This window comes from Lepidochelys kempii, chromosome 2 (assembly GCF_965140265.1).
Source record: "Lepidochelys kempii isolate rLepKem1 chromosome 2, rLepKem1.hap2, whole genome shotgun sequence".
In the NCBI taxonomy this organism is placed as follows: domain Eukaryota; kingdom Metazoa; phylum Chordata; order Testudines; family Cheloniidae; genus Lepidochelys; species Lepidochelys kempii.
In genome coordinates, this window is record NC_133257.1 from 9565746 (window position 1) to 9591963 (window position 26218).

The 26218-nt window shown below is 44.4% G+C and overlaps 1 protein-coding gene across 5 annotated transcripts in view; it reads right to left on the reverse strand.

Annotated features, from left to right (window-relative positions):
* DENND3 (DENN domain containing 3) overlaps positions 1-17710 on the reverse strand; it is a 70374-nt gene extending 52664 nt beyond the window's left edge. Inside the window, exons 1-5 of one of the 5 annotated variants that reach the window (XM_073330018.1) lie at positions 17542-17630; positions 11843-11953; positions 9243-9519; positions 8365-8480; positions 7725-7864 (exon numbers count right to left, since the gene is read on the reverse strand). In XM_073330018.1, the coding sequence (XP_073186119.1) occupies positions 7725-7864; positions 8365-8480; positions 9243-9519; positions 11843-11845 (536 nt within the window). In that variant the 5' untranslated portion in view covers positions 11846-11953; positions 17542-17630. Of the gene's footprint in view, positions 1-2183; positions 2419-7724; positions 7865-8364; positions 8481-9242; positions 9520-11842; positions 11954-17541 lie in introns of those variants that run through there. The other 4 variants (XM_073330019.1, XM_073330017.1, XM_073330020.1 and 1 more) reach the window with 4 other exon arrangements.
* Positions 17711-26218: the final 8508 nt, after the last annotated feature.

Below are 26218 nucleotides of genomic sequence, written 5' to 3' on the forward strand. Positions count from 1 at the left end.
ACTGTCATTGTATTTTGCTATATTACTTTTAAGTAAAGCTGCTCACGGATCCAACTTGCCTATTGCATCGTTTAGGCAAGAGAGAGAGTTGTTCCTGGAAGCTACCAAGGTACCCTACCAGAGTTATATAGTGCTTATTCAGATGGAGGCACAGCCAACTGACAGGTTTCAGAGTAACAGCTGTGTTAGTCTGTATTTGCAAAAAGAAAAGGAGGACTTGTGGCACCTTAGAGACTAACCCATTTATTTGAGCATGAGCTTTCGTGAGCTACAGCTCACTTCATCGGATGCATACTGTGGAGACTGCAGAAGACATTATATACGCAGAGACCATGAAACAAAACCTCCTCCCATCCCACTCTCCTGCTGGTAATAGCTTATCTAAAGTGATCATCAAGTTGGGCCATTTCCAGCACAAATCCTGTGTTAGAGAACAACTATTTGTTCCTCTAACAAATCCTGGATTTGTGCTGGAAATGGCCCAACTTGATGATCACTTTAGATAAGCTATTACCAGCAGGAGAGTGGGATGGGAGGAGGTTTTGTTTCATGGTCTCTGCGTATATAATCTCTTCTGCAGTCTCCACAGTATGCATCCGATGAAGTGAGCTGTAGCTCACGAAAGCTCATGCTCAAATAAATTGGTTAGTCTCTAAGGTGCCACAAGTACTCCTTTTCTTTTTGCACAGCCAACTGTCATCCTTTCTATAAGCAGAGAGCTGCTGCAGATAGGTGGACTGAATATTCCCACCTACCCAACACCGCTGCTAGGACCTCCCCAGGATTTTCATGATCCTTAAGAATATCAGACTCACAAGCAAGACATGAGCACTTGTCAGCTTCCAGGTGATCCATGAGGGAAGAGAAGGATACAGCTACTTATAGACTATGATCAAGTCACCACTTAACTATCTTTGTTAAACTGAACAGACGGAGCTCCTTGCGTCTTTCACTAATATCTGCAACAGACATTACCAGCACAGTGAGAAGGCCAGTGAGTGGTCTGAGGCATAAACAGTACCTTACCATGTCCAATAAATCATATGTCACAATTAGTCTGGTTAAATCCTGACATTTGCATCAAGAAGGGAAAATGTACAAAAGGAAAGGGACAGACAACTTTAAACAGAACTGCGCCTATTAATATACTATTACAGTATCTGATAGTGATGCCTTGGAAAAAAGCCTGCCCGACGGAAATGAGCTGTGGGAACAAAAAATATACTTCAAGCAAAGAGATTACAAAGGAGTGTACAGGTTCTCTAACACTATTAACTAAGCATGATTTACTTTAGAAATTTTTCAGAAAGGAAGGCCTTCTAACAGCATCTTTGGGCTGGCTCACAAATAGCTCATAACCTTCTGTAGAACAGACTTAGAGACATGTTGAGAGAGAGAGAGAGAGAGAGAGAGAGAATGTTCATCCATCCAAGATGGGGATTCACCCAGAAATGGGTTGTTGCCACCAACTAAAAGATGTTTTTCAGTTTAGCTGGAGAGTAGTAGAACTTGAGGCCTAGGGACGAGCGTACTAGACTAGACCTCACGAGATCTGGGTTCTATTCCTGCTTATACGTGACCCTAGGCCAGTCATTTCATCTCTCTGTGCCTCAGTTTCATTAACTGTAAAATGGAGAAGATACTGATCTTTGTAAAGCCCTTGAGATCTACTGATGAAAAGTATTATTACTGATGTGTGTCAGGACATGGATAGCATACAAAACACACTGGAATGGAAATACCTGTTCAATACTCCAGAAACCCTTAACTTTTTGAAAAGAGCTATACTCCTGTAGATTAATCCAACAGCAACAATGTTTTGTAACGGTCCAGACTCTCAATTGTTTGCATTGGAGACAGAATCACACACTCCCAGTCTCCCTTTCAGTTTGTTCTGGCACTGGAATCACCAGCACTGCCCATTTGTAATGTAACAAGTATTTGTAACATTAAGATCAATCATATAGAATATAAAGATCTTGATTGTTCTGACGGAAATTTGCAAATCAGTAATGTGACGCAAGGTACACACCAGGATTTAATGTATCCAATTACAAAATATGAACATGTCTCAGATTAAAATAAATTAGCTGGGACAAGAACAAGTTGTAATTTCTACTACTGGCTTCTCTTTGACTTATGTTAGGAACTTGAGCTGAATGCCAAAAAAAAGATAAAAATACCTTAGAGGTATCATGAATGAATAAAAATATCAATCCCACTTCGGGCCAAATCCTGTTCCCTGGAGGTGCTGGAGCATGGGAACTGTGCACAGGACTGTTCTGGGAGAACTAGAATCTTTTGCCCCCCTGAAGCTGCAGAGCGGAATAAGTAGCAGCAAGAGACACCTTCCTGCCCCCAGAACTATCTTCATTCCAACTTTCAAAGTCCTGTTCAAGTCAGTGTGTTAGAGCTATTCTAAAAAAAAAAAAAAAAAAGAATACGTTGGAAAAAATTGTTAGCGGACTTAAGATAGAGGATAATACTGTTCCTCCATAACAATGATACTGAGATCTAAGTGGTTCAGAAACCAAATTAGTGACCAGCATTGCCCAAAAGAGCCACCGTAGCGTGAGTTTCATTGTTTCATTTACTATTTTTATTTATATATTATTCTCACAGCAAAATGACTGACCAAGTGTTATTATTTTTATCAACTACAATTGGTTAAGAACATAGTAATAAGCATCCTGATTGGTTAATAATTAAATCACACAGTATTTTAATATCACATGCTGCAAAGAGCCTCGGGGACCCATTAAAGAGCCACTTGCAGCTCCCGAGCCTCAGTCTGAGTATCACTGCTCTATAACAACAAAAGGCCCAAAAGAGAGAGTCTGCACTCTTTGTATACTACAACCGATGCTTTGTGGGGATTTTTACTGGTCTAGCATTCTTGGGGAATGGGAAGAGCCTGGCTGATGGATCTGCAGCTACATGGATCCATCAGCCAAACTGCGCTCTGCGATAGGAATTAGGGAAATCATGGGTAGTAGAGGCTGCTGCATGAGACTTAACATAGCCAAATCTGAGTACCCAACTGCTTAAAAATAAAATAAAATAAATAAATAAAAATCAGACTGAAGGCTGAAGTTAGAGATTGCTAATATTCCACCTACACTGAGCATGCTCCCCAGCTCTTTGCTTCAACCTGCCACACAGAATTAAGCTTTCAGTTTCAAAGCAGATAAAATGGACAGAGGTGAATGCTTTCCCCACATCAAAATATTCTCTTTCCTTGTGGATAATGCAGCGAGCTAAAAGCCAGGAGAATGCAAGATCTAAACTTACCTACTAACTAGTGTTTCATGAGGAAACTGACATGATTATATTTAGAGCTGGGTGAAACTTTCTTTACTTCTGCTACACTGCACAGATGGGCCAGTGATAGCCTTTTGTTGACTGTATCCAAGGTCTCTGAAAGGTTTTGTTTTATCATAATGGGTGTTTGTCCAATAGAGAAGCCAGTCTCTGCTCTGTCCATTCTGAAGCATCAGTAAGAGGTTTAAGATTATTAACATGCGAAACCATGCTCTGATGCATCCCTAGCCTCTGTCTGTCAGAAGCTGGGAATGGGAGACAGGGATGGATCACTTGATGATTATCTGTTCATTTCCTCTGAAGACAGGATACTGGGCTAGATGGATTATTGGTCTGATCCAGTATGGCCATTCTTATGTTCGGTCTTTATGAATGACTATAAATTAGCAAAAAGAAAAGGAGTACTTGTGGCACCTTAGAGACTAACAAATTTATTTGAGCATAAGCTTCCCTGAGCTACAGCTCACTTCATCGGATGCATTCAGTATTTGCCACTGAATGCATCCGATGAAGTGAGCTGTAGCTCATGAAAGCTTATGCTCAAATAAATTTGTTAGTCTCTAAGGTGCCACAAGTACTCCTTTTCTTTTTGCGAATAGACTAACACGGCTGCTACTCTGAAACCTATAAATTAGCATTATGATGGACAATGAATAATCATTGGGCCAGGGAAAGTGAGCGAGTGACTATTTAGCCTGGTGGTTTGGTTAGGGTACTCACCCAGAGTGTGGAAGATATAGGTTCAAGTCCCCCCTTCAATGACTATTTATTTATAAATGGAACAGCTTCACGAGGAGCGACTGACAGAGCCCTGTTCCACAATATCGCACATAACCCAGTGGTTAGGGCACTGGCTTGCAATGTGGAAGACCCAAGTTCAGACCCATTCTCCACATAAGGCAGAGGGGTTAACTGAACCTGGTGACCCACAACCTGGGTGAGTTTTCTAACCACTAGCCTAAAGCTTTAAGGGATTCCTCCACAACCTTTTGTTTTTGTTTTTTTTGGGGGGGGGGGGGGCGGGGAAGAGAAAAGAGAGATAAGAACTATTCAGCAAATTCATGAATAGGTTCTTGGAATTTGAGACTTAGCATTCGTTGAAAACAGCAGAAACTCGTTTTTTCGTTTAGATTATTACAGCAGGCCTACAACTGTAAGTTATTCAGCACTGTACAAATGTAAAGAGAGTACCTGCCCTAAGGAGCTTACAATCCACTTCAGACACAAGCATATACAAATTAAACAGGTTGAAGATGAAAATATGAAAACTTGAGATGGTAGCCCACACAATAAATTGAGGCTACAGTAGTTAACAAAACAGTTTCCCAAGTTACACCCCATCTCTTGGCCCACCGCTAAAGTTGAAGTATTTTAAGAAGTTTTAGGAAGTAGCTTATTAGTCTCACTGTTAGGCCTTCAAAACAGTGTAATTTGGAACTAAATCATAGAATCATAGAATATCAGGGTTGGAAGGGACCCCAGAAGGTCTAGTCCAACCCCCTGCTCGAAGCAGGACCAATTCCCAGTTAAATCATCCCAGCCAGGGCTTTGTCAAGCCTGACCTTACAAACCTCTAAGGAAGGAGATTCTACCACCTCCCTAGGTAACGCATTCCAGTGTTTCACCACCCTCTTAGTGAAAAAGTTTTTCCTAATATCCAATCTAAACCTCCCCCACTGCAACTTGAGACCATTACTCCTCGTTCTGTCATCTGCTACCATTGAGAACAGTCTAGAGCCATCCTCTTTGGAACCCCCTTTCAGGTAGTTGAAAGCAGCTATCAAATCCCCCCTCATTCTTCTCTTCTGCAGGCTAAACAATCCCAGCTCCCTCAGCCTCTCCTCATAACTCATGTGTTCCAGTCCCCTAATCATTTTTGTTGCCCTTCGCTGGACTCTCTCCAATCTATCCACATCCTTCTTGAAGTGTGGGGCCCAAAACTGGACACAGTACTCCAGATGAGGCCTCACCAATGTCGAATAGAGGGGAACGATCACATCCCTCGATCTGCTCGCTATGCCCCTACTTATACATCCCAAAATGCCATTGGCCTTCTTGGCAACAAGGGCACACTGCTGACTCATATCCAGCTTCTCGTCCACTGTCACCCCTAGGTCCTTTTCCGCAGAACTGCTGCCTAGCCATTCGGCCCCTAGTCTGTAGCGGTGCATTGGATTCTTCCATCCTAAGTGCAGGACCCTCCACTTATCCTTGTTGAACCTCATCAGATTTCTTTTGGCCCAATCCTCCAATTTGTCTAGGTCCTTCTGTATCCTATCCCTGCCCTCCAGCGTATCTACCACTCCTCCCAGTTTAGTATCATCCGCAAATTTGCTGAGAGTGCAATCCACACCATCCTCCAGATCATTTATGAAGATATTGAACAAAACCGGCCCCAGGACCGACCCTTGGGGCACTCCACTTGATACCGGCTGCCAGCTAGACATGGAGCCATTGATCACTACCCGTTGAGCCCGACAATCTAGCCAGCTTTCTACCCACCTTATAGTGCATTCATCCAGCCCATACTTCCTTAACTTGCTGACAAGAATACTGTGGGAGACCGTCTCAAAAGCTTTGCTAAAGTCAAGAAACAATACATCCACTGCTTTCCCTTCATCCACAGAACCAGTAATCTCATCATAAAAGGCGATTAGATTAGTCAGGCATGACCTTCCCTTGGTGAATCCATGCTGGCTGTTCCTGATCACTTTCCTCTCATGCAAGTGCTTCAGGATTGATTCTTTGAGGACCTGCTCCATGATTTTTCCAGGGACTGAGGTGAGGCTGACTGGCCTGTAGTTCCCAGGATCCTCCTTCTTCCCTTTTTTAAAGATTGGCACTACATTAGCCTTTTTCCAGTCATCCGGGACTTCCCCGGTTCGCCACGAGTTTTCAAAGATAATGGCCAATGGCTCTGCAATCACAGCCGCCAATTCCTTCAGCACTCTCGGATGCAACTCGTCCGGCCCCATGGACTTGTGCAAGTCCAGCTTTTCTAAATAGTCCCTAACCACCTCTATCTCCACAGAGGGCTGGCCATCTCTTCCCCATTTTGTGATGCCCAGCGCAGCAGTCTGGGAGCTGACCTTGTTAGTGAAAACAGAGGCAAAAAAAGCATTGAGTACATTAGCTTTTTCCACATCCTCTGTCACTAGGTTGCCTCCCTCATTCAGTAAGGGGCCCACACTTTCCTTGGCTTTCTTCTTGTTGCCAACATACCTGAAGAAACCCTTCTTGTTACTCTTGACATCTCTTGCTAGCTGCAGCTCCAGGTGCGATTTGGCCCTCCTGATATGATTCCTACATGCCCGAGCAATATTTTTATACTCTTCCCTAGTCATATGTCCAAACTTCCACTTCTTGTAAGCTTCTTTTTTATGTTTAAGATCCGCTAGGATTTCACCATTAAGCCAAGCTGGTCACCTGCCATATTTACTATTCTTTCGACTCATCGGGATGGTTTGTCCCTGTAACCTCAACAGGGATTCCTTGAAATACAGCCAGCTCTCCTGGACTCCTTTCCCCTTCAAGTTAGTCCCCCAGGGGATCCTGGCCATCCGTTCCCTGAGGGAGTCGAAGTCTGCTTTCCTGAAGTCCAGGGTCCGTATCCTGCTGCTTACATTTCTTCCCTGCGTCAGGATCCTGAACTCAACCAACTCATGGTCACTGCCTCCCAGATTCCCATCCACTTTTGCTTCCCCCACTAATTCTACCCGGTTTGTAAGCAGCAGGTCAAGAAAAGCGCCCCCCCTAGTTGGCTCCTCTAGCACTTGCACCAGGAAATTGTCCCCTACGCTTTCCAAAAACTTCCTGGATTGTCTATGCACCACTGTATTGCTCTCCCAGCAGATATCAGGAAATTAAAGTCACCCATGAATCCCATAAATCCTCCTAATTTGCCTCTGGACTATCAGAATCCAAGTAATCATGTATTCCTTCACATGGAGTGGCTAGGTCACCTTATTCCACAGTGTGCCTCACCAATTACAGACAAGTTTACTTATCCTCTTTGTGAAACTTATTCTGTTCACAGTGAAGTGTTTTAAAATTTCCCCCAAATAGAGAGACCTGTAGAGTTTGAGATCTTTCAGGGAGAATCTAGATAAATCTGTATTAGAAATCAGTCCCCTGCAGATATTAATTTTGCATAGCCAAATAAAAATTGCAAAGAACATTGGAATTTCTTTGAAACTGCATTTCTATTTTGTTACTGTCCAGGGGGCTTTTGTTTTAATTTTGTTTTTTCCCTGCCTCATGCCATAATCACTTTTAACAAACTCCAGTTTTATTGTCACTCAAACATTCCCACTACATTGTCAAATTTTGACAATTCATACATAAAGGACTGACTGTAAATGTATTTGCAGCAGAAGCATAAATGATAGAACAGTAATACTTACCAAGAAAGACAGTCCTTAAGGGCATTAAAATATGGATATCTGGATATGACACAAATAGCAAATGGTACGAACCAGCCAAAAGCTTTAGTAGTCCGCACAGATTCCCTGTGGGCTTGCCCATTTGAAGAGATATAACCATCCTATAAGAAAGCTACATATTAATATTGTGATGTTACTCATGAAATTATGGTTGGTATTTTTGAGGGAACCGAAGCAAGTTAGACACCCAACTCCCATTGAGATTTGGGCATCTAACTCCCTTAGACTCCTTTAAAAAAATCTCAGTTTGTAAAGATTAGATCCACCTGCTAAAAGCAAGTTATTTGCACTATGAACATCTACCAAAAACACTGAGTATATTACTCACAAACATTAATGTACCTAAAAATATTCTTAAGGCCAAATTTTGCTCTCAGATACTCCAGCACCATTTCCACTGAATTCTATGGGAACTGCGCTTGAGTATATGGGCACAATATTGCATTAAGTGCAGAGTACTACTCTTAAAGAGTTGTTCCAGATTGGTATCAAAATATACAAATATCCAATAACTTATGTGAGGCATCCAATTAAGTACATATTATTAAAATGTATTACCTAATATTTAAGTTTTATTAAAAGTGTAAATTAAAAAACATACTTGAATAGGTTGGTAATACTGTGCAACAACACCATAGGTTCTGTTACCACAGACATCTGTGAAGACCAGAAAATGAATGTGATCCTCTTTTGATTCAGAAGTTATGTAAAGTCCTCCTGCAAATAAGACAAGTACTTTTCAAAACACATTACTGAAAAATAGTTTTTTTTAATCACGCAGCTTGCATTGCTATAGTTACAGCAAGTATTATGAGACTTGTTACTTTACTTCCACTGTAATGCTTCATTTTAAAGAGATTATAGCACACCTACATACATAATTCACTTGATCTGAAATTGTTATACAACATCTTAAGCCATACACAAATTTCACTGGACAAGTGAAAACACTACACGGCTCATTTTGTATTTGTGACATGCCAAAAACATATCACAAAGTCGAGCTGATGGACTTCTGCCTATGTTTTTTTTTTTTTTTTTTTTTTTTTTTTTTAAAAGAGCCTTTTGGGAAATGGTCTCTATTTTAGGGACATCCTAATATATATAGTATTGGAGTGGGAAAGGGTATTCATTCATATTTAAAAGGGTATTTTCTCCAACCTAAAGGCAGAGAAGAGGAGAGACGAGATGACAGCCTTAAAAATACCATAATATATAGGAAAGTAGAAAAATTTGATTATAAGCTCTCTTGGGCAGGGAGCGTCTCTCTGTTCTGTACTTGTACAGGCCCTGGCACAATGGAGTCCTACTCCATGAGTGGGGTTTCGTGGTACTATGATAATACAAATAAAAAAAGTTAACCTGTCAATATCCATAAACAGCAGCAATAAGGGAAGAGGTATTATTATAGGCCACCAAATAGATAAAGTGTTTATAAACATCTCTTAACTAACAGTTAAATGAAAAATCACATCACACCTGGAAAGCATAGTTGTGGCAAGCCAATAAGATCAATATCTTTTGGAACACTAATATCCTCAGTATCAGATGCTTTCTGTTCCCCATTTGGATTTTTCAAATTTTCAAGCTTAGGTCTCTCTTTCTTTTTTCGGAAAGAACGTCGTTTTGTTTTATTGAAGTTACTACTATTTATATTTGTCGCTTGAATCTCCTCTTTGCTGATAAACGGAGGCACAAAAACTGACAGAACTTCTGGATCAAGTGGAGGAAAGTTTTTCTCTTCTTTCTGAAGAAGCTAAAAACAAAATAAATAGACATTTATTGTTCTTTTTAATGTATTTAGCCATATTTTCCATTCTGCCCTAGTGATTGTAAATGTGACAAGAATATTATTTTCTTCTTTCCAGTTTCTTCATTTTCCCTTCCACAACCTCATCCTAAGCCCATTGAAGTCAATGGAAAGACTCCATTTGTCTTCAACAGTCACAGCATTAGGTCCCTTATCTTAACCTATTCATGATTCAAGCCTTACTATATCAATGATTTCTCTTTGGCAAGCAACGCTTCCAAAACTAACATCAGCACATACCAAAAAGATACTTTTTCCTCCTTTCATGTGTTAAGAGTAGACCCAAATAATTCTATTTGTCTTACAGTTTTCTCAGATTTCAGAGTAACAGCCGTGTTAGTCTGTATTCGCAAAAAGAAAAGGAGTACTTGTGGCACCTTAGAGACTAAATTGGTTAGTCTCTAAGTTTTCTCAGAGATAAACAAGAACAGAAAGGAAAATATGTCCACATCCCCTCAAGTGTATCCTTGGTTTCATAAAAATTACATTTCTTTTATACTAGTTTTCAAGAGAGCCCACACTTTAACATTACCACTTAATTTTATACCACGGTTAAAAACTACATGCTACCAACACTATCACACGCACATGGTAAGAGGCATTTTAAGCACTAAGGGTGTAATACTGTACCTACGGACCTTACTAAGAGTTTTCCCTCTGACTTATATAGGTACGTGGCCAGCCCCTATAAGATTATGCGGCAAATTGCAATGCTTTCTGGTAAGTAGCTTGGTTAAAAAAAAAACCTGTAGCTCTGCAAACTCTTGCTCTCTCTTTTTGTAACAACTTACCCTGGAAGATTCCAGAAGATGTGCAAGGGGGTGCTCCCTTACATGCTCGTGACTGAGTGGTGGGGCCAGATCTGAATAGTTCCATCTCTAACTCTTTGGCTGCAGGAACAGATTAATTCTACAGCCTCAAAATTGCAAGAGAAAATTTTGTGCGTCCTAAGGGTATGTGGAAACTGGGAAGCTAGACCTCACTGTGACTGAATATGTGTGTCTCAATCTTCAAATTTTTGCTTCAAGGCTAAGGGAAGGATGAATCAGACCTATGGCTATTTACTTTCAACTTCAAACATAATATAGTATGTATACGAAAAATATTCCCGAAGACACAATGCTGCCCTTTCTCTCCTGTACATTTTTCCACTATTCTGAACAGCTTAACAATAAATCATTGCTTCATTTAAAAACAGGCCTTTTTATATCAAAAGTTTTGGAATTAAGAAAAAGTTTTAAATGACTTAACTCTTTGAGCAGGGGGTTGGACTAGATGACCTCCTGAGGTCCCTTCCAACCCTGCTGCTCTATGAACTCTGTGTAATGGTTGGGTCAAACCAGCAAGTTCCTCCAGACTGGAGTGTACATACAAAAAATATCTTTGAAATTATATATTCCTTCTAATTTTTCTGTATCTTCTGCTAAGTGTACTGCAGTAGTATTTGTCAAAGAAATTAAGGGTGAAAAAAATCACGCTTCTACAAAACAATTAAAGATATGGTCTCTGCCACAAGCACTTTACAATCTAAAACAAAGGCTAGATACATATCCACTGGGAGATCCAGAGGATGGCAATTAACTTAAAAATATATTAATGTAATAAATTGGGGTGGTGACTGATGTATTACTGACATGGTAAGAGTCTGAAGCTTCATTTTTCTCTTAATTGGCAGTTTTCTAATGTCTAATGAAGTAATCGAGAAACAAGACATTTCTAATTTGATCACTATCAAAACATGCTACTAAGCGTTTTAGAGGGAAAACAAGGAATTATCCCTTAGCCCTGAAACTGTTATATAAGAAAAAAAAAGAAGTTACTTTGGTGGCAGCAATCTTAATTTATATTAAACCCTCTACAAGAGAATTACCAAATTCACTTATCAGTCAACTAATAATTCACTTGTACTGAGGGCTGTGACATCTTGTGGGGGTGGGAGTTCATTTATGTAACTGTCTTCAGCAGCAGCATTAAATCCAACCTCTCGTTACTGCATGGTCAGTTCTGACACAGTGACCTTACTGTCAGGATCAAAGTCAGCTGACGTTGTTTTCTAGCCAAAGTCATATAGTTTAACCATGCAGTTCAGTGATTGGGAGGGAATGTCAACTTTCACCTTCTATATATTTATCATGCTCTTCCACTGTTATCCAATAATATCCTAGAAATCAGTGATGGAAAAGATGACAACCCCCCCCCCCCCCCAGTAATGTGCTAGGTCATGTACAGGGGACAGACATAAAGACAGACCCTGCTCCAAAAATCTTACCATTCCAGGGGAAGAAAATGAGAAGACAGGATAAGATGCACTGGAGGATCCAGAGGAGAGTGTAATCTTAGATATATTTGTTTTGTTTTCCGGATCTCATTCTCTTCTCATCTAACATTAGAATAAAGAATGTTTCATGGAGAGTATTTGTGGAGGCCATGGAAGAAGTGCCTCGGGGGGGGGGGAGAAGAGGAGTTGAAGAGGATTAGAACATGCCAACTGGGACAGAGAAGTCCTTCCATGCAGAGAAGACAGCACAGAGAAGGCAAGAAGATAGGAGTGAGACAAAGAAATGAAAAGGGCGAAAAGGCAGATGTGCAGAGGCTGAAATTGGTGCAGAGTGGAGTTTTGAGGGAGACAGGCAATTTAAACTTTATATGGTGGGTAAATGGTAAGGGATGAAGAAGCCTAATCAACAAGTAAGGGAGATATTAATTTAGCATTTCACTTTGTATGGACAGGAGAATGATGCAGGCAGGCAGCCAGAAAGCAAGGCAGGAGAAGATCAATATATGTAGAAATTGAGACAAAGGAAAGGTTTGTTTTTTAAACAAACAGGGAGAAGTGGCAAGAATTGCTGACAATTTAGATACACGGAGAGGAGAGGGAAGACTAATAGCTAAAACAACAGAGATTAAATCCCTGCTTTAAGTACGAAAGACTCAACTCAGCTTTAACTATGGAGCCACAGCCAGCCCCTCACTAATAAACAGAGAACAGAAAATAAATTATGTAATTTTGTATTTAGTTCAGTAAAACCTTCCATTCTTAAACATTTACATGGAGCTCACCCAGAATTTCCAATCTGCCAAAACACTGTGCTGCAGAAACCAGGGGGCCTGGCCACAGAATTTGTATGATGATAATACTGTGACAGGGACCAGAATTTCTCCCTTATTGTTTTCATTTTACCTCATTTCAGTTGCCAGACACCATTGCTAATAATTAATAATCATTATTAGAGTAGTTTTACTGTAGTTTAACTGTACACAGTTTTAAGGACTGATGCAGTGTCATCATGGGGGGGGAGCAAAAAACAGATATAAAAGTCAAGAGTCATATCCTTAAAAAAGTCAAGTAACAGGACTTACTTTCTCATGTTATTGCAAATACTGTGCTTCTCCTAATTCTTCAGAGTTCTTTTTTTTTTTTAAATGGGTTCCCCCCCTGTCTTGAAGAGGAAGAAATTAAAGTCATAGCTGAGTTTTTAACTGGGCTGGTCCTTTATTTCTCAGCAGCATCACTGATGAGCACCAGCGTTCTAACAGCCTCCCATGCAGTCCATGGATTCATTTGGCAAGTCTCAAGAATCAATATTACAAATTTGTCCATGTTTTAATATCATTTGAAGACTCAAATTAGTTAAAGGCCTATAGGTTTAATCACAATTAGCTGATATAATGCTGGATGCAATTTATCCTAGACTGTGCAAAGTCACAGTCAATACACTCTATGAAATAAATGGATTCTTCACAACCGTGTTCAGATATGGTAAAACTATGTACAGTAGTGTAGATCAGCCCTAAGGAAAACTGGTTCATCCACTTACCATTACAACCATAAAAAAAGCTCTTCATGTCAAATCTACAAAAATGCAATGAAAGGCCCCTACTACAATCTTCAAGCTCTTGTACTGAACTCTACTGCTGGCTAAAATCTTATATCATTCAAAGTGAGTGAGTAGCAGCAAAGAGGTCATTTGAACCCACAAATATGTGGCATGAAATTGCTATTGAAAGAAAGCACAGAATAAAGTTGAAGAAATGATGTAAACAATGTCTATGAAACAAAAGGGATTTTCCAAACCAGCTTTTGAGGGGTTACATAGACCAGGAACACTTCAATCATTTTGACTTCCACGATCATATCTCTAGGATTGCGCTTATGAAATCCTTAACTTCCCCTTGCTTCTAGTAGACTTTTTTTGTTAATGTAAAACACATACACTACTAAACGCCTGCCTAGCAAAAGATCATTAGACAGTTGTTTTGATTGATCAGTTTTGATCAGACAACATTGTCACCTTTTACGTACTGTTTTTCTGAGGAGTACTTGGCAACTTGCTTACATGCAACACAAAGGAGTAACCATCGTGGTCACCAACACCACAACATGCCAGGACATCAGGATTTGCCATCCCACAGTTCGGGCTCTTTTAGCCAACCACAAAAGTCAGACAGAATCATTGTGATCATCTATCTAGTCTGACCTCCTGCATAACACAAGCTATAGAACATCCCCAAAATAATTCATATTTAAAACTAGAGAAGATGATCTGACCTGACCAGATGGGGAAAAGGAATCAGTTAACAATACCATCTACACAGCTGTACCCTGCATAACTCTAAGACATGAAGCTACATTTCCTATTACTCACTCCTGAGTGTGTCCATTTCCTCTTCCACCTTTTTCGATCTATCTTTCTCTTTCTGTCTAGAGAGAGTCAGTTTAGCCAGCCGAGGGAAATCTATCTTTGAACTACTTTGCTGCATTCCTTTTCACAAGCTAAAAGTGATAACTAGCAGCCTGATCTGAAGTGAAAGGTATTCTAGTCACAGACAAGCAAAAGGAAAATAAGAACAATCTAATACAATATTTTTCAGGGCCAGTGGAGTAAAACTAGGCTCCTGTGACGAAGTGGGACTGTTCTTAATGTTTCCTCTGAATACTGTGGGGGTGCCTCAGTTTCCCCTATGCAGTTCTTAAGTATCTAGGTGGTGGGGTAAGGGTGTATGATCATTGCAGAGCCCTAGAGGGCAGGTGTGTGTGCAGGGGTCTGGACACAGAGAATGGCCGACACCCTGTTTCCTGGCCACTGATGGCCTGGGCCCTTCCCCCCTGCAAGGTGAGAGCTAAAGTGTTGGAGAACAAAGGAATCAGGTGACCTCCTGGCCTGGGAAAGGAACAAAGCCCAGGGGAGGAGGGGCTGGAGGGAGTTTCAGTTTGGGGCTGGCTGGGACATGGAGTGAAGGGCAGACGTGGTTGTCTGGCTCACTGCCCCCCAAAGTGGACCCAGCTGAGGGGTTCTGTTCTCTGCACCTGCAAGCTCTGTTTTAGACCATGTTCCTGTCATCTAATAAACCTCTGTTTTACTGGCTGGCTGAGAGTCACGTCTGACTGCGGAGTTGGGGTGCAAGACCCTCTGGCTTCCCCAGGAGCCCTGCCTGAGCGGACTCGCTGGGGGAAGTGCACGGAGGGGCAGAGGAGGCTGAATGCTCTGAGATCAGACCCAGGAAGGTGGAAGCTGTGTGAGCTGTGTGTCCTGAAGACAGGCTGCTCAGAGAGAGGAGACTCCCCAGAGTCCTGACTGGCTTCATGGGGAGCAGTTCCAGAGCATCGCCCAGGGACTCCGTGACAACTCAAGAATGAAGAACCGGGTTATGCCACATTGTCTTCCAGCAACAGAACTGTAAGCATCAGAGAGAGACACTACATTCCCCTATCTTTTGCTATTCTTTTCTCTCTTCCCTTTTGATCATGTTTTGTCATTAGAAGAAACAGGCTTAGATCTTTAACAACCAAACGTGAGCGCCACCATTTGAAAGTGACTACTCCTATCAACAATGACATTTGATGCCCTCTGGCAGACCATCAAGGGTTTTTCAAAAATATAATAAATAGAGTAACTTGTGATAACATCCTAGAAGTTTTATCTAATCCATGCAACAAACCCCAGCTTCATGTTGCCATAACCACACTACTGAAGAAACCTGAATCTAGCGCCCTCTGGAGTCAGATGCTCCTGTATCAGCCGCAGGGTAACTGACTGCTCTACAAATGTCTTCTATCTTAAGTACTTACCAGGACAGTTCAGGGCAACTGCATCTATGTTTTCCCTTACTGGGTCAGCATTGGTACCCATTCTCAGGCTTCCAGCTCTGACCTGTTGCCTTTCTTGGGTGGAGACCCTGGTCAGAAGGGAGAGAGACACAGGTATCTCCAGCCTGAACAGTTCCCTCTCTTCAGTGTGTTATCCTCAGCAAAAAAGTTAGTCTACATAAATAGACCTACTTGCTTCTCCTCTCAGACACAGTGTAACTGCCCTTAGTTATTAGCTACCACACAGTTCTTCCTAAGCAAACATATTTTATTCTTAAGGTAAAAAGCACTACAGAAAAAATATATTAAAAACAATTTAAAAACCCTCCATGTATGCTAATAAGCTTACCAGAGATGATAAGTGTTCTGGTCAGTGTCAGTCCTTCCAACTCTCCCCCAAGGACTGGGGCCCTCCATGGACTGGAGGTTCTGTCCATTTGCTGGATCAGAACAGAAAGCCCTTAGCCTGTTTAAAATTCAAAAATCTTTTTCTTTGTCTGATGGTCCCTGGAGAATCCAGTTTGAAGGAGTATATGCAAACCTCTACAGGGGGTGTCTTCAAAGGGCTGATAACCAGAGGAATTACATTAACATACCCCATCGTCCTACAGGAATTACATATAATCTCACAACAACAGATAAGCAACTGCATTTTAATACACTGGACCCCAAACATATTAAACTCAAATCAGTTTGTCCAAGATATTGCCATCAGTCACACTTACATGACTCCTTTTACCACAGTATCTAAGCATCTCTCAAATTTTGTGTATTTATCCTCAACAAATATTACACAATACTTCCCAAACTCCATTTTACAAATGGGGAAAACTGAGGCACAGATCAACCAAGTAACTTGCCAAGGTCATATAGGAAAGTCTGGGGAGGTTTAAATAATTGAACCCAGGGTCTTCCAATCTGGGCTAGTACTCTAGCACCCTTTCCTGCACCCCAACCACCTGCTCCAGCCCTGACCCCCTCCTGCCCTCTGAACCCCTTGGCCCCAGCCCAGAGCCCCCGAACTCCTCATTTCTGGCCCCACCCTGGATCCCACACCCCCAACCAGAGCCCAAACCCTCTCCCAAACCCCAACCCCAATTTTGTGAGTATTCATGGCCTGCCATACAATTTCTATTCCCAGATGTGGCCCTCGGGCCAAAAAGTTTGCCCACCCCTGGTTTAGCTAATACTTAGTCCTGCCTTGAGTGCAGGGGAACTAGACGAGAGGACCTCTCAAGGTCCCTTCCAGTCCTATGATTCTACATCGCAAACACTGACAGGGGCATGTCTGGATTCCCCACCTCACTTTGTAGGCTCCCATCAAGTTGTGATGGGGCGCTGATGGACAAAGCCTTTCTGAAGCAGCGTGCTGAAGTTACTCCATTGCACCAAAGCAGACCAGTGCAACCTCAACGAGTCAGTAACAGCCAAACTCGGGCAGAGCACCCTGCCTACATCTCTCCGACCCATCACGCTAGTAAAACCTTGTATTTCGCAAGGACAGCCTATAGCTCAAACCCCGTTAGCTGCCAAGAGAAGAGAGTCGGATTTCTCCCTTACTAACGCATGATTAATGGTGCTGACGCTTTGGGAGGTTCACTCTGGGGTCACACGGTCTCAACCGAGGCAGGAGAGGAAGTCAGCAAAGCAGGCGGCCCGGTGACTTCTCTCGTCCGCTGCGTGGCCAAGGAAGCCGGTTCGCACCGCTAGACGAGACACGCCGGTCTGTCCGGCCAGCCGGCGCTGTCTAACCCATTGCCCACAGGGGCAGCCCGGCTGCGAGGCTGGGGCGGCGCGCAGGGCGAGAGGGTTCCCCAGCCCAGCCCAGCCCAGCCCAGCCCGCTCTGCGGGGCCGGCGGGCAAGCCAGGCCGGGAGTTACCTGGTACGCGTCCTCCACCCTCTCCCTGGGGGCTCCCGCCAGCACGCAGATCTCCAGCAAGCCTGAGGGCAGCACCTCCTCCATGGCGCCGGCACGGCAGCCGCCCTCAGACTCCCCTCCTCCCCCGGGCGGGGTCGGGCACCTGCTCCCTGACCGCGCTCCTGGGGGCGGGAGGAGGGGGGGGGGCGCTCCACGGCGCAGTCAGCCCCTGATTGGCTGTCTGCCCCATGGCCCGCGCGCCCCCGCGGGACGCGTAGCCAATCGGAGCCGCCTGCACAGGCTGAGGCCGCGGGGCTCCTTCCTTCCTCAGGCGCGGCAGCCAGACCGCCCTTCCCGCCACTCTTGCGCGCACAGAGCGGGAGGGGAGGGGCGCTCCGCTGCTGCCCCCTCCCCAAACGGCGGGGGGGTCGTGACTGGGGATTCAAGGAGGGCCGAAAGGGACCAGTAACCCAGTTACACACACGCCCGTCCCCTGGCGCCAGCTGTCTCGTTCCCCTGCTCACACACACACCTCCCCCCAGCTCGCTCCTCTCCCCCCCCCCCAATATTAGGGTTGAAAGCCATCCGGGATATCTTAAGAAAATGACATTACCTCATGTTGGGGGAGAAAATCTCTGGGAATAGTTTCAGTCAGTGTTGGCAACCCTACCACATATCCTTCACCACCATCCCCTCTCTGCACACACCCACACCCACCCCTCTGCTGGTTCCCTCCCAAACTCCTACACACCTCCCCCTCAGCTGGCTCATCTCCCCTCCACCACCACCCCCCGCAGCTGTCTTGTTCCCCCCCACACACCCCCTTCCCCCCGCCCCCCAGCTCGCTCATCCTCCCACACACATCCTCCCTCCCTGCCTCCTGCTGGCTCACCCCCACACACCCTCCCCCCCTGCTGGCTCACCCCCACATCCCTCCCCCCAGCTGGTTCATTCACAAACGGAGACACTTCCCTCCTCTCAACTATCTCATAGCCCCCCACATCCACACATCCCCCCCCAGTTCGCTCATCCTCCCCCACATACATCCTTCCCCCCCCCAGCTCACCCCTCTCCCCCACGGACTCAGTCACCCCACACACACACACTTACAATTACAAACCTCCCTGTAGCTGACTGGCTCCAGCCCAAACTCATACACACCTACCCCCCCCCCGCAGCTGGCTCATCCCCTCCACCTATCCCTCCTCCTGGCTGGCTCGTTCCCCCCCTCCCCCATACACACATCCCTTCCCCTCAGCTGGCTCATCCCCCCCTCCACTTCCCTCCCCTCAGCTGGCTCATTCCCCCTCCCTCCCACACACACCAGTTCCCTCCCCTGGGCTGGCTTATCCCCCTTGACCTATCCCTCCCCTCAGCTGGCTCATCCCCCCCCCCTTCCCTCAGCTAGCTTGTTTCCCACACACACAACTGCCCCCCCCATCTGGTTCATTCCCCCACATGCACACCCCTCTCTGCTGCTGGCTTGTCGTCCCCCCATAGCCCTGCCTCCAGCTGGCTCATCCCCCTCTTAGCTGGCTTGTTCCCCACGTACATGTCACTCCCCCACTGTCTCACCCTAACACACCCCTGCTGGCTCTTCTCCACAGACACACCACACCACACCACACCACCCTTTCCTTTCCTTTCCCTTCGGCTGGTTTGTTCCCAGGCACACTCCCTTCTTCCTGCTGGCTTATTCCCTCTCACAGCCCTCCCCTTTTGTCCCCCAGCTGTCTCATTCCCCCCCCCCATATTTCCCATATGCATGCCCCTCCCCTCTAATTGGCTCATTCCCCCATACACATCCCTCCTCCTGCTGGCTTGTTCCCCCCACACATCCCTCCCCTTTTCTCCTCCAAGCTGGCCCATTCCCCCCCCCCCACACCTCCCCTCCCCTCCCCTCGGCTCATATTCCCCACATGCATGCCCCTCTCCTCCCTTCCAGTTGGCTCATTCCTCACTCATATACACACACCCCTCCCTCCACTCATTCCCCACACACATGCCCCTTCCCTCCCCCCCAACTGACCCCTTCCTTCTCAACTTGCCCGTACCCCCCCACACCCATCATCCTAGCTGGCTCATTTCCCCCTTCCTCCAACCACATGCCCCTCTCCTCAGCTGGCTGATCCCCACACACCTCTACCCACTGGCTCATTCCCAGCACACATAACCTTCCCCTTTCCTCGCCCTAGCTGGTTCAAACCCCCCCGCCACACACACACACACCTCTCCTCCAGCTAACTTGTTCCCCCCACGCAACACCTCTCCTGTGCAGCTAACTCATTCCACCCTGCACCCATGTACATTTATCAGCCCTTGAGTCTTCATCAGGAAATATTTGGCAGCCTGACCCAGTGGGAGCACACTCGCTACTCACAGACACCATCCCTGGCCAACCCAGCAGGAGCGTGTCCCCTTCCTACAGATGCTGCACCAGGCAGACCAACACAGGGAGCGCTGCCCTCCAGCAGACACTGTACCATGCTACCTGACCCAGGGTAGCGCACACCCTTCCACAAACTCTAGGATGGGCTGGTTGACCTAGGGGTGTTTGTGCCCATCCAGAGACCCTGTGCCAGACCAGCCAACTTTGGAGAGCACCCCCCTTTTCACAGACACTGCCCCAGGCCAGCTGACTCGAGTAGACCATGCCCCTTCAACAAACTCTGGGCCAGGCCAGGCCAGCCAACCTGGCGGGAAGCACCCTCCTCAGCACCAAGCTAACTAACCTGGATGAAGTGTGCCCCTCTTGAAAGCACCAGGCTGGCCATGCAGCAAAGACTCCCTTCTTGACAGCCTCGGTGCCGGGCCAGCAACCCACCAGAGTAGCAGCAGCACTGTTACCACCAACCCCAGATGCCTTAGCATGTGCCAGACCCATGTGCACTTCTCTCCTCCCATTTCTTTCCTCCACATACACACACCCCTAAAAAATATGGGGGTCAGTTCCTGCAGCAGGGGACGGAAAAGACCCAAGTGTTTGGTTCTGGGCAACTATTCTTCTTTTACAAGAGTGCTCACATGTTGTTTTCATAGACCCCTTCTGGTCAGTGCATGTATGGGAGCTAGTGGAAGAGTTAATGAGCTGAACTGAAGTGTCTTCAACACAGTGATAGCAGCCAGCTCTATGTTTCCATTTCATTTGGTATTTGAATGTCTTACCTAATGTCTTGCAGAGATCTGGACCTGGATAAGGACAACTTGGCTGGTGCCCAATCCAACTAACCCTGAGGTAATGTCAGCAGATTAGGGAATGTAACAGGTAGATATGGTGAGGATTATATGTGTCTTTTTAACCGAGGGTGCGTGGCTGACGTTTGAGGTCTATATTTCCAGTCAGTAGGTATGGTTACATCCAGTGCTGCTGCTAAATGATTAGGCAGCGGCTGCGATTGGGAAGTTTTTTATTGGTTGAAATCTGGCGAGGATATCACAACCTTTTCTCTGCTGTGTAGACCCTCCTACCATCAAACCTTCTTCATCTAAACTTTAGACAGGTGCAAAGTTATTCAGGCTACATCTTAAATCCATTTGGAACTAAAGTTGGTACATAAAGCTGTGTTTCTCAGTGGGAATGTGACACCAAATGCTCCAGAATCTACACGCAGGGGAAGAACAGTTATTTTTTGTCAAGGTCTAGACTCCAGAGAAAATAATTAAAAAACAACAACAATAATGATGATGATAATAATAAGTAAATAAAAAGATTTCAGGGTCCATTCAAAAGTGTCTGACAGTCTGGATTTGGCCCGCAGTCTGCCTATTGACTATTCCTGACACAGTGACTGTCTTCTGGCTTCTAAGTGAAGTTTAAAGTGGCTATAAAGATTTAAGTGGCTAAAGTGGCTTACAACTTGGGAAATGGCCTCTTTATCCTTAGAATGCTCCTGTACTTTTGAATAATTTGAAAAAAATATTATCCTATTGTTTTATTCGGATTGCATAATGATTCAGCTTCTGTTTGGAGAGTCCCTCCATGCTACTTGGCATGTACCTGTGGGTGTATAATGTCACAGTATTCTTTACTAGTATAAGCAAATCCATTTGTTCATGTCTGGATAGCAGTGACATTATTACAGGATTTCCTGATGCCTTCATGATCCACTGCTAAATTTGACTATTCAGCAGCTGACCTTCTAGTAATCTGCAGCACACCAGCCAGCCATATCCTTGCTGGTCATCCCCTATTACAATAACCTTCCACCACTCCTTCCGTAATAACTTTCCCAAGGTTATTTCCATCTCTACGCCTAATGTTACCAAAGTACGTAAGTTTGCGTCTGTTGATTTCCAAATCAGAGTCTTCATCTCACCAATAATAGTTTTAACACAAGCTTTCATCATTTTTTCCCATCCAGGAGATACGCAAGAGTCTTCCCCAACCCCACATTTCAAAAGCGTCAAGTTTCTTCTTCTCAGCACCATTAACTTCCCCATGATTCGCATCCATAAATCACTATGGAGAAAACTGGAGTTTTCACCAATTGCACCTTGGTACATTTCAAGCTGCCACAGTTTTTCCACACTTTCTTAAGGGAGGCCATAGCTAGGCGAGCCATCCCATTAGTATAAGCCACAGGATAATTCCAAGTAACTTTACGAGTTGCAAGAAGCAGAGCCAGTTACTGAATGCATGGCACTGCTGTTCCCAGAAAGTAATGATTCACTGACAAAGTCCACACACACAATAACACAGCAGAGGAAGGATCCAAAGAACTGAACCTGCAGCCCTTATGTACACAAGTTGTCCTACTGAAGACAGCGTGACTGTTAATAAGAGTAAGGGGTGCAGGGTCAGGTCCTAACTCTGAACAGTAAGGTTGTTTTCAGGTTTGGAGTTGTCTTCCCCCACCCCACCATGATTATAAAACACAGACAGTAGGAATCTCTGTGGGAATAGGATCTGCATGCTTTCCTTTACAAGATTTTATTAATTCTAAGTTATTACACTTCATCCCTTTATATTAGATCATCTAGTCCATCCCCTTTAAACTTATTTATTTCCATTAGGGTAGCACCTGATCAGGAATTATATTAGATATTGTATAAAGACCACAAGGAGAGACCCTATATTCCAGAGAGCTCACAATTTAGCATTTAGACAAAATGCAAAAAATTAATAAACAGACACAAACACAATCCTGGATCATTCTCTACAATGTATTTTCTAGTGTGTTGTTGAACCTGCTTTTATATGAAGGTTTTACTTTATTAGGAAACTATTTAAAGGTTTTTCCAGCTGAGAGTTTCCAGTGAAGTTTAGCCTCTCTTTTCAATACACACAGAATAACCCTGTGCTTTCATCCTGAATAATTTATTTTAGTTTAAAGAAATCAGCAAGAAAGGACAAAACTGAAGTCTCAGCGAAGAGCAGTGTTTGTTTCCTCTGGAAGGAGCTGCATTCCTCCATTACACAAAATAACACCTGACACTGCAGGCAGCAGTCTCTTGGAAATTAAAGGTGCAGTATTAAATACATTCACGATAGGCCCATTCACATGGGTCAGACAAACTTTGCAACTTTTAAATAGAGTCATGTATACATAGTTTAATCACAGTAAAAATCCCCATATAGATATGACCTGGATGGCTCACAGCTTTCAAGAATATGCTATACACTATCAATTCAGGGTTAAGAGCAAACAAGCAACCTTTGGAATAAACAGTTCATCAGAATTATGAAGCACTGTTCTAATGGGATTTTAATTCTGGATTTTAAAAAAAAGCCTAGTTCAGCAGTACAACTTCTTGAAAAAAGTTAGAGGAAGCCACAAGTGGTTGAATGTGTGAAACTTTTGTATATAGTGGAAGAATAATAAGAAGGAAATGGTTGAAAACCTGGAAGTTATAAGATCCTCTCTGCAAGGGGGTATAGATTCATATCAGTTTCAGAGTAACAGCCGTGTTAGTCTGTATTCGCAAAAAGAAAAGGAGGACTTGTGGCACCTTAGAGACTAACCAATTTATTTGAGCATGAGCTTTCGTGAGCTACAGCTCACTTCATCGGATGCATACCGTGGAAACTGCAGCAGACTTTATATATACACGGAGAATATGAAACAATACCTCCTCCCACCCCACTGTCCTGCTGGTAATAGCTTATCTAAAGTGATCATCAGGTGGGCCATTTCCAGCACAAATCCAGGTTTTCTCACCCTCCACCCCCCCACACAAATTCACTCTCCTGCTGGTGGTAGCCCATCCAAAGTGACAACTCTTTACACAATGTGCATGATAATCAAGTTGGGCTATTTCCTGCACAAATCCAGGTTTTCTCACATCCCCCCCACCCCCATACACTCACAAACTCACTCTCCTGCTGGTAATAGCTCATCCAAACTGACCACTCTCCAAGTTTAAATCCAAGTTAAACCAGAACATCTGGGGGGGGGGGTAGGAAAAAACAAGGGGAAATAGGCTACCTTGCATAATGACTTAGCCACTCCCAGTCTCTATTTAAGCCTAAATTAATAGTATCCAATTTGCAAATGAATTCCAATTCAGCAGTTTCTCGCTGGAGTCTGGATTTGATGTTTTTTTGTTTTAAGATAGCGACCTTCATGTCTGTAATTGCATGACCAGAGAGACTGAAGTGTTCTCCGACTGGTTTATGAATGTTATAATTCTTGACATCTGATTTGTGTCCATTTATTCTTTTACGTAGAGACTGTCCAGTTTGACCAATGTACATGGCAGAGGGGCATTGCTGGCACATGATGGCATATATCACATTGGTGGATGTGCAGGTGAACGAACCTCTGATAGTGTGGCTGAAGTTATTAGGCCCTGTGATGGTGTCCCCTGAATAGATATGTGGGCACAGTTGGCAACGGGCTTTGTTGCAAGGATAAGTTCCTGGGTTAGTGGTTCTGTTGTGTTGTATGTGGTTGTTGGTGAGTATTTGCTTCAGGTTGCGGGGCTGTTTGTAGGCAAGGACTGGCCTGTCTCCCAAGATTTGTGAGAGTGCTGGGTCATCCTTTAGGATAGGTTGTAGATCCTTAATAATGCGTTGGAGGGGTTTTAGTTGGGGGCTGAAGGTGACGGCTAGTGGCGTTCTGTTATTTTCTTTGTTAGGCCTGTCCTGTAGTAGGTAACTTCTGGGAACTCTTCTGGCTCTATCAATCTGTTTCTTTACTTCTGCAGGTGGGTATTGTAGTTGTAAGAAAGCTTGACAGAGATCTTGTAGGTGTTTGTCTCTGTCTGAGGGGTTGGAGCAAATGCGGTTGTATCGCAGAGCTTGGCTGTAGACGATGGATCGTGTGGTGTGGTCAGGGTGAAAGCTGGAGGCATGCAGGTAGGAATAGCAGTCAGTAGGTTTCCGGTATAGGGTGGTGTTTATGTGACCACTGTTTATTAGCACTGTAGTGTCCAGGAAGTGGATCTCTTGTGTGGACTGGACCAGGCTGAGGTTGGTGGTGGGGTGGAAATTGTTGAAATCATGGTGGAATTCCTCAAGGGCTTCTTTTCCATGGGTCCAGATGATGAAGATGTCATCAATATAGCGCAAGTAGAGTAGGGGCTTTAGGGGACGAGAGCTGAGGAAGCGTTGTTCTAAATCAGCCATAAAAATGTTGGCATACTGTGGGGCCATGCGGGTACCCATAGCAGTGCCGCTGATCTGAAGGTATACATTGTCCCCAAATGTGAAATAGTTATGGGTAAGGACAAAGTCACAAAGTTCAGCCACCAGGTTAGCCGTGACATTATCGGGGATAGTGTTCTTGACGGCTTGTAGTCCATCTTTGTGTGGAATGTTGGTGTAGAGGGCTTCTACATCCACAGTGGCCAGGATGGTGTTATCAGGAAGATCACCGATGGATTGAAGTTTCCTCAGGAAGTCAGTGGTGTCTCGAAGGTAGCTGGGAGTGCTGGTAGCGTAGGGCCTGAGGAGGGAGTCTACATAGCCAGACAATCCTGCTGTCAGGGTGCCAATGCCTGAGATGATGGGGCGCCCAGGATTTCCAGGTTTATGGATCTTGGGTAGTAGATAGAATATCCCAGGTCGGGGTTCCAGGGGTGTGTCTGTGCGGATTTGATCTTGTGCTTTTTCAGGAAGTTTCTTGAGCAAATGCTGTAGTTGCTTTTGGTAACTCTCAGTGGGATCATAGGGTAATGGCTTGTAGAATGAGCTCTCAAAAATGGATACTCTCATAAAAAACCAACCTTCCACACAAACTTCCTCGTGGCTGGATTTTACTAAAACTAGACAAGCCATTTACAACGCACACTTTGCTTCTCTACAAAAGAAAAAGGACACTAAACTTTCTAAACTACTACATGCTACTAGGGGCCACAGCAATGGTTCCCTCAACCCACCTAGCAATATTGTTAACCTATCCAACTATACTCTCAGCCAAGCAGAAGCAGCTGTTCTATCTCGGGGCCTCTCCTTCTGCCCCTCCACCCCCACGAACATGATACAGTTCTGTGGTGACCTAGAATCCTATTTTCGACATCTCCGACTCAAGGAATATTTCCAAAATACCTCTGAACAGCATACTAATCCACAGAGGTCTCCCTACCAACACTACAGAAAGAGGGATTCTAGGTGGACTCCTCCTGAAGGTCGAAACAGCAGACTGCACTTCTACATAGAGTGCTTCCGCCGACGTGCACGAGCTGAAATTGTGGAAAAGCAGCATCACTTGCCCCATAACCTCAGCCATGCGGAACGCAATGCCATCCACAGCCTCAG